Source organism: Pipistrellus hanaki (assembly GCF_964339955.1).
Source record: "Pipistrellus hanaki genome assembly, chromosome: 1".
NCBI classification, from domain to species: Eukaryota; Metazoa; Chordata; class Mammalia; order Chiroptera; family Vespertilionidae; genus Pipistrellus; species Pipistrellus hanaki.
In genome coordinates, this window is record NC_140503.1 from 189,465,421 (window position 1) to 189,476,903 (window position 11,483).

General features: G+C 42.3%; 1 protein-coding gene across 1 annotated transcript; it reads right to left on the minus strand.

The window, feature by feature from the left end:
- Positions 1-9,857: 9,857 nt before the first annotated feature.
- LOC311613543 (cytochrome c-like) lies at positions 9,858-11,045 on the minus strand. The gene has a single exon (XM_084867550.1). The coding sequence runs from the start codon at positions 10,972-10,974 to the stop codon at positions 10,657-10,659; it is 318 nt and encodes a 105-aa protein (XP_084723676.1). The 5' UTR covers positions 10,975-11,045; the 3' UTR covers positions 9,858-10,656.
- Between the last annotated feature and the right edge of the window lie 438 nt (positions 11,046-11,483).

Sequence of the window (11,483 nt, forward strand, 5' to 3'; positions counted from 1 at the left end):
CAGGGTAGTATGTCTTTGGAGCCACCAGCATCCTTAACCCATGTCATTAGCTGCCTGGGAGCTCTGAGTCACCCCATGATCCAGCAGTGGACAAGGTGGCACATTTTTCCAAGGCCCTTCTAGAGCCCCGGCTTTGGTTTTGAACCACCCCATTATGGTGATATCAGGATTATCCATTCCCTCAGCAAAATACCACTCGGTGTTCAAGAGGAAGGAAATGTTAAGAAACTCTAATTCAAGGGAGTCTGAAGGATAAAATAGCTCTTACACAGCAACATTTTGGAGATGTGAGTACAAATAAATCAGAAGCATATGGACTGTGTGCTGTTAAAGCATGCTTTTGTTTCCCCAGGAAGGAGAAAAATACTTGGGACAAATATATTTTCTAAAATGACATATATTGAAAAATAGCTGATTTTTAAGAAAGCCAAAATGTATTAGGGATGGTCCTACTCCAGTTATTAATATCCTGGAACCAGCTGGGGAGTAAAATTAGGTGGTAAAAAGATTGTACCATTTGTTACCGAAGCTAGAAATGACGGCTTTCACGCATAATTCAAAAAGGGAAAAATGCTCTCCATACATGAGGTTGTGTTCCATGGTCTCTGTTTTGATATTACTATGATAATAATTCTTTTTTCCTGAACTCACAGACTGTGGAAGGTCAAAGTTCAGAGGTGCAGACGGGGTCCTGGGGTCAGAATGTTGGTTCAAATGATGTCTCTGCCCACGTCAGCCACCAGCTCTCAGGCAAATGCATGTGCCTCTCCATTCCTAGTTTCCTCATCTGGAAAGTGAGAATGATGATCGTAAGAACCGCTCCACTTACCATCTGGGTAAAGCATTTGGAAGAAACCCCTAGTACTCAGGAAGTTCTCAGTAAATGCAAGCTGCTATTCTCTGTCATCCTCGCCAACAGATAACTCCACGGCTCAGTCACTCACTTCAAACACTGGGAAACCTTTAGCTAGGCTGACAAAGAAAAAACTAAGTGCATGTGGGGACATTACAACCAACCTTAAAGAAATAAAAAGGATTAGAAGAGAATGCTATGAATAATTGTGCACTAATACGTTAGGTAACTCGATAAAAAAGCAAATTCTTAGAAACGCAGAAATTACCTAAACTAAATCAAGAAAAAATAGAGGATCACATCCAATCTATAATAAGTAAAGAGACTAAGTCAGGAATTAAAAACTTCCCAATGAAGAAAAGTCCAGGGCCATATGGCTTAATAGGTGAATTCTACTAAAGATTTAAAGAAAAATTAACACCAATTCTTTTAAAACTCTTTAAAAACATACTAGAAGAGGAGGGAACACTTTCTAACTTCTATGCAGCCAGGATTACTCTGATACCAAATTCATTACTTATTTTTTTCCCACACTTTGCCACCTCTGAACCATCCATATAACTACAAGGGGAGGGGGGCGTCCCCTTAGCCCCACCTGCACTCTCTTCAATTCGATACCCTTCGGACATCCCTCCATAATCCAGGACCACTGGCTCCTAAACTACTCACCTGTCTGCCTGTCTGATTGCCCCTAATTACCCCCCCCCCACTGACCTGATTGCCCCCAACTGCCCCTGCACACTGGCCTGGTTGCCCCTAACTGCCCCCCCCAATCTGGTTGCCTCTTACTGCCCCCCACGCCGGCCTAGTCACCCTCAAATGCCCCCACTGCCAGCCTGGTCACCGAACGCAGCCTGCTGCTCAGTCATTTGGTCACCCCTCACTGACCCCCCTCCCTGCCAGCCTGGTCACCTCACGCAGCCTATTCAGTTTCTGTTCAGTTGCAATGGTCACTTAGGCTTTTATATAGAGAGATAGCATAACACACACACACACACACACACACACACACACACACACACGCATTCCCTGACTTGTTTTCCTCATACCCTTATTACCACCTAATATACTATATACTCATTTACTTATTCCATTATTGACCCTTGTCTCCCACTAGAGTGTAAGCTCCACCAGAGCTGGGATTTCCCCCCACTGTCCGATTCTCCATGCCTAGATAGTGCCTACCATGGAATAGGTGCTCGTAAACATTTATTGAATGATAAACTCATTGTCTAGTCCTCATTTCACTGAGCAAGAACAGAGTGAAAATTAGAGAGGACCCAGGTATTGCAGAACTCCAAGACACAGCTGACTAAAAGACAATGAGCCTACAAAGGCAGATCACCAAGGAAGTGTTGTGTCAGGAAAACTAAGGGAAATGAACTTTCTGAAGACCAGGAACTGTCAACAGTGTCAGTTAATGCTGAGAAATCAAGTACGACAACAACAAATGTGTCCATTGGATTGCTGCGGAAGATCATTGGCCACATGGTGAGAGTCATTTGGGGCCATCATAAGGCTGGAAGCCAGAAGCCAGGCTGCTTTGAGGGGTGCATGAACAGAAGCAGTACACTCTGACAGACAGCATTTTAAAGAAGTCTTTCTATTTAAAAAAAAAAAAAAAAAAAAAAAAAAAGGTTCAGACATAGGAATCGCCAGAAAGAGTGGGGGACAAGTGTGACATTGCTTCTAAGTGGAAAAGACCTGACAGTGTCCAAAAGCCTAAGGAAGGAATCCAGTTGAGGAAAAAAAAAAAAAAAAAAAAAAAAGTTGAATGCACAGGAGAGGGCAAAATTTCCCAGAATAGGAAGAATGGGACCTGGACCATAGAAGTGGTGCTGTTAGCAAGATGGAGCAACTCTATCAGACCACAACACACACAAAGACTGCACCATAACAAGATCCAGAAAGCCCATCGGTTCACCCACCGGCCCCATCCAGGAACCACATCTCCTGACACCGGTCCAGTGCCCTTTTTACCACGTAGTATTTTTCTCTTGCTCTAATTAGCATGTTCAAGGGACAGTGAGGAATTAAGAGGGATAGAAACCAAAGCTGATTGAGCCGGAGATACCTACTATAATACACTTCATCATTTAAAATTGTTAAAGAGAAGATACTTCTTCTCACTCAAGTGCTCCCTCTCCTATGGTATAAGACCATTAGCAAAATGGTCTCTCTGCAGCCCTCATACCCCTCCCCAGGCAGTGGAGGGACTTACCTGAGTGGTGAGTCTGTCCTAGATCACTCTCGGAGCCATGGTAGGCACAGTAGCAAAGCTTCACTGTCCATACCGAGCTGTGGGGAGGCTTCTGGTGATCTGACTCTGCCTATTGGATGGTGGGCAGTCCTACCAGTACTTGGCCTCAGCAATAGGAAGTCTATTTGCTCACATATATACTCCACTCCCTTCAATGTCAGCTTTATCAGTGGAAAAGGTGATATTTTGGTCTCCACTTGCTTTATCATTTGCCTATTTTTTTTAGGTGAGTTCAGAAAAAGATGAGGGAGAAGGAAGCTAACTACTCCAGTGGGAAATATACTATTAAAATTGGGATATATGAAACTTGACTTTCAAAATCATTCTTTTCAAGTTCTAACGATAAAAACCCATCAAACACAACATGAATATTTTCTGATATAATTTAAATAATGAAAGTGCATCTTTTCAGAGAAGATTACTCATAGTGTAGCACACATCTTTTCATGGATGTGTAAAACCCAAAGGATCTGTTTCTGTGATTCAGTTGAATCAAAGTGTGGATTCACATTTGATAATTCAACTCTTCTCAGGATTCTACAGTTTTATGTCTGGAAACAGCCATTGCCATGTGCACAATTCAAACTTGAGAAAGTGACCGAGAATCATCAGACCATGAGAAGAGGCCACAGAGCAGTAACTACTCCGTGAAGGCGGGAGAGAAACCTGCCAACATACATTCTTTGTGGATGAGAAAAATGCATCAGCAATCGTAAAATTAGGGTTGGCACCATATTTAGCCATGGAGTGAGTCTTCCACTCACTTCTCTCCCACGTTTGCAGTGCCAAACAGTTGATCCTAATAATCACTTGAGAAATAGTCACTATCATCTTCTTCAGTGACTTCAGTCTTCATATTGCAAACTGAAAAATATTGACATTAACCATATAACCTCTCTTTTCTGCTCCTAAGTTGCTCCTAACATGTGGGATTGTGTTATTAGGAAGAAGGGAAGAACAGATACTGGGGGACAATCTCTGACAGACAGGGTTATTGAAACTAGGAGGGATAATGTATATGAAGCACTCACTTCACTGCCTGACACATAGCAGATACTTGGAAAGTAACCCTGTTTATCATTTATTGTTATTGATCCAAATCTGGCACTCTTGCACACATGCAGAAAATCATCAATTCAAATCTGTCCAGGAAAGGTCACAGAGAAAGGGCAGAAGAAGAAAACATTTCTTAAATTAACGCCATGACATCAGGGGTTGGCACCTCCTTGCTCGTTTGCACAAAAGCACCGTCTTTGCGCATCTGCAGGATCCCCAGGACGAGGTGGAGGGTGATAATGAGTAAATGCTTCAGCAACCATCCTTGCAGACCTGGTGGCCCACTGCATGATGGGATCACAGGAGACCGCTGGTAAGTGATTTGTGCTGCGGCAGTCAATGGCAATGCAGTTTTCACTACAGTAAGAAAATTGAAATGTCAGCCAGCCTCTGTGGGTTGCATCTAACCCAGCCTTCATTTCTCATAAGATGGTGTGTTGTTTTCTTCCCTCTCATGATTAACCTTCATCATGAAGGGTAGGGGGAGCAAGGTAATTGAAATCCCCAGGAAATCTCCACATCATACTACCATTTAAAATATACATATTGTTGATTAAGTTGGGGTGGGGGGGAGAAAAGCACTGATTTGTTGTTCCACTTTTTTATGCATTCACTGTTTGCTTCTTGTATGTGCCCTGACTGGGGATCAAATCTGCAACCTTTGCCTGTTGGGACAATGCTCTGACCAGCTATACTACCTGGCCAGGACCCAGAGTACCATTATAACAACCTTCCTCAGCCATCCTGATACCAGAGCTCTGGAGAGGTAGAAAAGGAACTGTTTTTAATTTGATGTAGAAATGTTACCTAGCAGGGAAGGTTCCAGATGGCTAGTCTGAATTAAAGTGACAGTACAGAAGGGGAAAGAAGAAAGGGAAAGAAGAGAAAAGAGGAAAAGTGATGGCACCAAGGGACCCATGTCAATGAAAAGTTCTTAAATGTATGGGACAACTTCCCTTGGGCAGGAAGTCTTTGGAACATGGGTACTGTGAACGCTTCCACACAAAGTATGTTTTCAACCCCATTGGGCTCTTGCTCTTTGAATTGCAAATGAGCTGTGGCTGCCCAGATTTTCTCCCTTGTTAGAGAAAAGTTAACTGAACACAAAACAGAGTTGCTCCCTCAGATGCCCCTGACCTCTGAATCCTGGGTCATTGTCTCTCGGCTCCTGATCTCTCAGAGACCCCTCAGATCATTTATTGTCTCTGCTGGCTCCTTCCTTACAGCTTTCATTTTTGCATCACCCCCTCAACAGTGTAGGCAAGGAACTAATAGACTTGCCGCAAAGAGAACATCTGCTCAGCTATGTAAGTCAAGGCATTCTCATAATATTGTTGAGGAAGCAAAAGAGCACATGACATCCTCCATTCAGTAAGGACACACCCTGCACACAGCTTGAGGTTTTACCTCTCCCGTGTTTTTTTCTGCCATTGCTCCAGGTCTGACCAAATGGTTCCTGGCTGCCAAAGTCTTAGCTCAGAACTGATAACTGAATCAACCATGTACAAGTAATTTCCAGAGGGCAAACTGTGGTAAAATCAGGATGGAGGGAACTTTAGATTTTAGCTGACAGCCAGAGTCAAAGACTTTTCCTAGCCTCCTGCACACTATGTTCCAATCATGACCAATTCAACATGGAGTATTGATGGGGGATCCATCTCAGCCATCCTGGAGAGCCTAGTGTCTTCTCTGTTTGATTGCTCAATACATTGGCAGGTTGAGAATTGTTATATTTCCTCATTTATTCATTCACACATCTTGCCCAATATCACTCTTTCAGGGGGTATTTTCCGGCGTATAAGACGACTTTTGAAACGAAAAAAAGTCAACCGAAAATTGGGGGCAAAAGACCAAAATTGCACAAAAATTACCTGCAGATCTTGATGGCAAAGTAAGTCTTTTCTTTGAAGTGGGGGGTAGTCTTATACAGCGAATATAGGCCTAAACCTATGTTTTAACTGTAAAATTTGGGGGGTCGTCTTATTCACCGGAAAATACGGTACTTCTTTTGCCACAATCAACAGAAGTTCATGGACACTGAAACTAAATTCATATGTTAGTCTCTTGGAGGACAATGAACCTCAATGATTACATCACTAGTCAGTCAGTTAGGTTCAAGTCCTTCCTTTAAGGCTGGAAACTTCGTAGTCACCACTGTTATTACATCTGCATGTCTGAGAGACATTTGAGCCTGGGATAGCAAGACCAACCAGGAGACCAGCGGTGTCTGACTTACCATCACCTTCTCTTTTTGCATCTCTGAATCCAGCCAAGCCACATGATACCCTTCCCAGGCCCCAGATATGAAGCTGACCCCTGCTCTTTGGCATCCTACAGAAAGATAGGCAGCAGACAGACAGACAGATAGTGGGCTGAGGAAGGAAAGAACCACAGATTGTGTATTTCAGAGTTATGAAGAACCTCAGAAACCATCCAGGCTTGTCACTTTTCAAGTTCCATGGTCAAGGTCACACAGAAACTGTGGCAGAGCCAGGCCCACAGACCGATCCTCTGGCTCACAGCTCAGGACTCTCTCAGTTGTGTTCAGTGTGCCTGATGAAATGCTGGCCTGATATGTACCAAATGACGTTCTCTAAATGCCAGAGTTCACAACATCATGTGAATATACCAAAGAGACTCAAATGTGGAACAATTGACAGAGAGGAAAGGGCAGAAACTTCTTTTTATTTATGATCACCTGGTGCCTCTATTGACCTATTCACAATGGGGGAGTGTTGAATGGATCTGAAGGATGGAAGGGAGCAGGAGAAAGAAAATGAGAGAGTCAGAAGAACATAGCATGGTGACTGGGATACGAAGCTATGGAACTAGCCTTCATAGGTCTAAATCCTAGCTCTCACACTTACTAGCTGTATTGCTTAAACTTTCTATGCCTTGGCGTATTCATCTTTAAAGGGGAGATCATAATATTATCTACTCAAAAGGTGTGAAGTAAATGAATCCTCTCATGGAAAGCACTTAGGACCGTCCCTGACTCTTAGGTAGTTATTGCTATTATTATCAGGGAAGGGAAGCATGAAGAACAGCCAGGAGAAAGCCACAGATATCTCTCAGGACTGACTGTAAGTAAATGACCCTCCCTATTTCTAGTAAGTGTTGCTGGGAGGCATTATTGCACAATGAAAAGAGCCTGTATTGACAATTATATCAGTTAGTATAAGTTTAAGCTGCTGTAACAAAGAGGTCCCAAAATACCATGAGTAACAAATGAAAGAAGATTATTTCTCTGTCATATCATAATCCAGATATGGACTGTCCTGGTCAATAAAACACCTCTGTTGTCTACAATCATTCGGGATCCCTGGTTCTTTCTAAGTTGTTGCTTTGCCATCCTCTTCAGGATCTTGCCCAACTGAGTTACCACCACACCTTGATGTTAGCCAGCAGGTGGAAGGAAGAGAGCATGGAGGAAGCACTCCCATGATCTTACAGCTCAGGCTCAGAGGTGGCACTGTGATCTCTGCTCACATTGACTTGCATGAATTGCATCAGGTGGTCACAACTGGCTGCAAGGAAGGCTGGGAATGGAGTCTAGGTGGGCAGCCATGAGCCCACAGAGGAGGGGAGAACAGAACTATGTTCAAGTTCAGTTCTTTTCCTTACTAACTATGTTTGGAGGCAAGTTAAGTAACTGTTCCCACCTCTTTTAGTTCCTATATAAACCAATTCTCTATTCTTGGGCATTCTTTTATTACACAAGTATTTCCTGAATACCTTCTATATGCCTGGTACTAAGTCTTAGAGATGCATCTTTGAACAAAACAGATCAAGCCCCTTCCTCTCTGAGATAGATTCACTGTGAAGCTAATGAGGAGTCTCCCAAGGACCTTTTATTTTCATTCTAAATCAACATTCATTTTCAGGCCTAATTTTATATTCTTTTATTTAAAATTGTTTTTTTTAGAAATCACTTCAGATTTACATGCACTTTAGTCCCCACAAAACTTGGATCTTCCCCTACTGCTCTCATGGAGCTAACATTCTAGTTGGGAGAAAGAAGGTAAACAAATGCACAAATAAACATAACAAAGGTGGTGATAAGTGTTATGACATGTAGAACCAGAAAAGATTCATTTCATGTGAACCCCAAGAAATAACTTATTTACCTTCTGAGATGGATTCCCCATAATCAACCAAGGACCCGAATTTTATAAATAAGAGTCTAGCAGCCATCTGCTGGCCTGGGCTTCTCATTTAAGTTACTCATAATTCTGAAAACCAGGAAGTAACTCTGAAAACCAGGAAGAGTCCTCTACTGAACTCTTGCTTCCTGGCACAATGCCCTGCCCTTTTACACTTTTATAAAGGATTTCCTTGTTTTATCTTTCAATCAATGGACTGAGACTGCCCCATCCAATCAGAACTGCCCCATCACAACTAATCAGGGCCCATAATACCAACCAATCAGAATTCCGTAATTCAGACCAATCAGAACTGTACCAATTTGGAGACTTCATTTACATAAGATGGACCTAATTAAGGAACCAGGGCAGGAACTTCGTGCATTAAAAAACAAAACAGCCTGGCTGGTGTGCTCAGTGATTGGGCATCTACCTATGAACCAGGAGGTCAGGGTTCAATCTCCTGTCAGGGCACATACCCGGGTTGCAGACTGGATTCCCAGTGGCGAGTATGCAGGGGGTCAATGGTTATTTCTCATCATTTATGTTTCTATCTCTTCCTTCCTCTGTGAAATCAATAAATATATATTTAAAAAACAAAAAACAGCCTCCCCTTTGTCTTGGAGAAGCATGCTGGGGCTTTCCCCTGAGGCTGTGTTTCCCCATTTTGCAAACTGTTTACCTGAATATGTCTCTCCTTTTTCTGCTCCAATGCCTTTTGGTTTTGTTTACGGAGGTAAAGGAGGAAAGCTGGGTAAAGGGAGAGAGCACTACTTATTTAGCATAGCTTCAGACCCTGTCATCGGAGCAGAAATGGAATGAAATGCGTTGTCCCTACTTTTTCCTACTATAAAAACCAGGTGGTTTATCCTCTTATGGACAAATCTTCGGGTATGCTTCTGATTATTTTTCAGAAATTATTTCTGGTAGTGGAGTTCCTGAGTCAGAGGGAGAAATGTTTTTAAGGTTCTTGAAAACCACGGGCTGAAAGCTCTCTTTTCTTTGAGACTGCTCATGAGGGTTATAAACTATAAAGATCCAGATTTTGAGGCATTTTAAATTTCTTTTTTTTTTTTCAAAGGTTAAAGGTGCTCAAGGGTTTTAAGGGTTACTTATATCAGGACAGTCTGTCTGGGCTTGTCCCTGCCCTAGGACCCAGCTGGCCTTTTTCACCTCCCATCAGAGACACCTACATGCAAGTTCTTATCATAGAATTATTTCTGGAGTCACAGAATTTTAGTGGGAGAAGGAATCGTTGTGTTGATGAGTTCATTGCAGAGATAGTGTTGACTTGCCCTAAGCCTTATAGTGAGTGACCAGCTAAGCTAAAACCTCTCAATCTCTCACTTCTTGTGTCTGTAATAAATATCAGTAACAATTGAAATGTGCTTACCGTGTTTTATGACAACAGAACTTCAGACAGAAGTTTTAAAATAAACATTCATGGAAAAGGCCTACAGACTTATCTACATCATAGATGGTAAGAGCATTAATCGAGACATAAACATAAAGTACATAGGACAGTGCTGGAACATTGTAAGTGACATTTTTTTTTTCATGATCTGTGACTTTGTTTTTAATTATCTTAAGCCTTATGATGACATAATTTACAATTTTGTGTTGATCTATTCTTTACTTTAATCCTAGCGAACTGGCAAAAGCACCATTACCAACCACACTCATATATAGTCAATGAATAGCTATTGAAGACCATCCTGAATTATAACTTACTGTTAGTATGACTTAAAGAATTCACAGAGTTTGCTACTATATCTTGTCACGCTGAATTTTCAAAGCACCTGACCTTAAAGATCATCTATAAAATGTAGAAGTGTTAAATACTCTTTATTTGATATCATACAGAAACCACACTAAAATGCCTTTCATTCAGTAAAAGGCAACAGTTTAGATACAGGGAATTTTATTAAATTGGCACAGCTGGGACCAAAAAAGATAAAATGGTCACTGCCAGCTTATCTGCAGCCCTTCCTTTTAATAGGATAATAAACACAACTTGAAACACAAGCAAGTCTTGCAGGTCTAAGAGACAGTGAAGGGATTTCCTCAGAATTTAAACATAGTAATACAACCAATCATATAAACCTAAATATAAGCCAGTTTCCTACAGGTTTGGAGATGGCACTCACCACCTCTGTGAAAAGTTGAACACTAGGAATCAAGTCCAACCATATTCATTTAACCACAAGCCAATCTTATTTAAATCAGGACTGCCCAAAAGAAGTTCTCTATTAGCCATTCATGATCTGAAATCTGATGTATGAGATCAATTTAAATATGGTACACATAAAAAAAGTCATGATAATAAATAAGGCAGTGGCCAACTATTACTCATTAGTAGCTTTTTTGAGATAAGCTATCAAGTCTGCCCACTCTGCACTCTTCTTAATGCCGGCGAAGATCATTTTGGTCCCGGGGATGTACTTCTTGGGATTCTCCAAATACTCCATCAGAGTAGCCTCGCCCCAGGTGATACCTTTGTTCTTGTTGGCATCCGTGTAAGAAAATCCAGGGGCCTGACCTGTCTTTCGCCCAAAGAGACCATGGAGGTTTGGCCCGGTCTTGTGCTTTCCTCCCTTTTCCACAGTATGGCACTGGGCGCACTTCTGAACAAAAATCTTCTTGCCCTTCTCAACATCACCCATTTTTAAATCACTCGTTAGTCCGCTCCACACGGAGGATCCCCACTCGCAAGCCAGACGTCCCACTCTCTAAGTGTAAGTGACATTTTAATGTTAGTGATAGCCCAGCCAGCATGGCTCAGTAGTTGAGCATGGACCTATGAACCAAGAGATCATGATTCAATTCCCGGGCAGGGCACATGCCCAGGTTTTGGGGCTCGATCCCCAGTATGGGGCATGAAAAGGCAGCTGATCAATGATTCTCTCATCATTGATGTTTCTATCTCTCTCTCTCCTCTCCCTTCCTCTCTGAAATCAATTAAAAAAATAAATAACCCAAGAAAAAATGTTAGCAATGGATACTACTTTGGTGGCAGAGCAAGGGGAGGGTTCCAAGACCAGATGTGGGCCCCGTGGGAAAGGGAGCAGGTGCAGGATAGTGTGGAGTGGTCTTGGGGCCTATAGGCACGGACAGAAGATCTTTGCAGAAAGGGCTGGCCATTCTACCTCTGGAATCTCAGGACCAGGGGAAG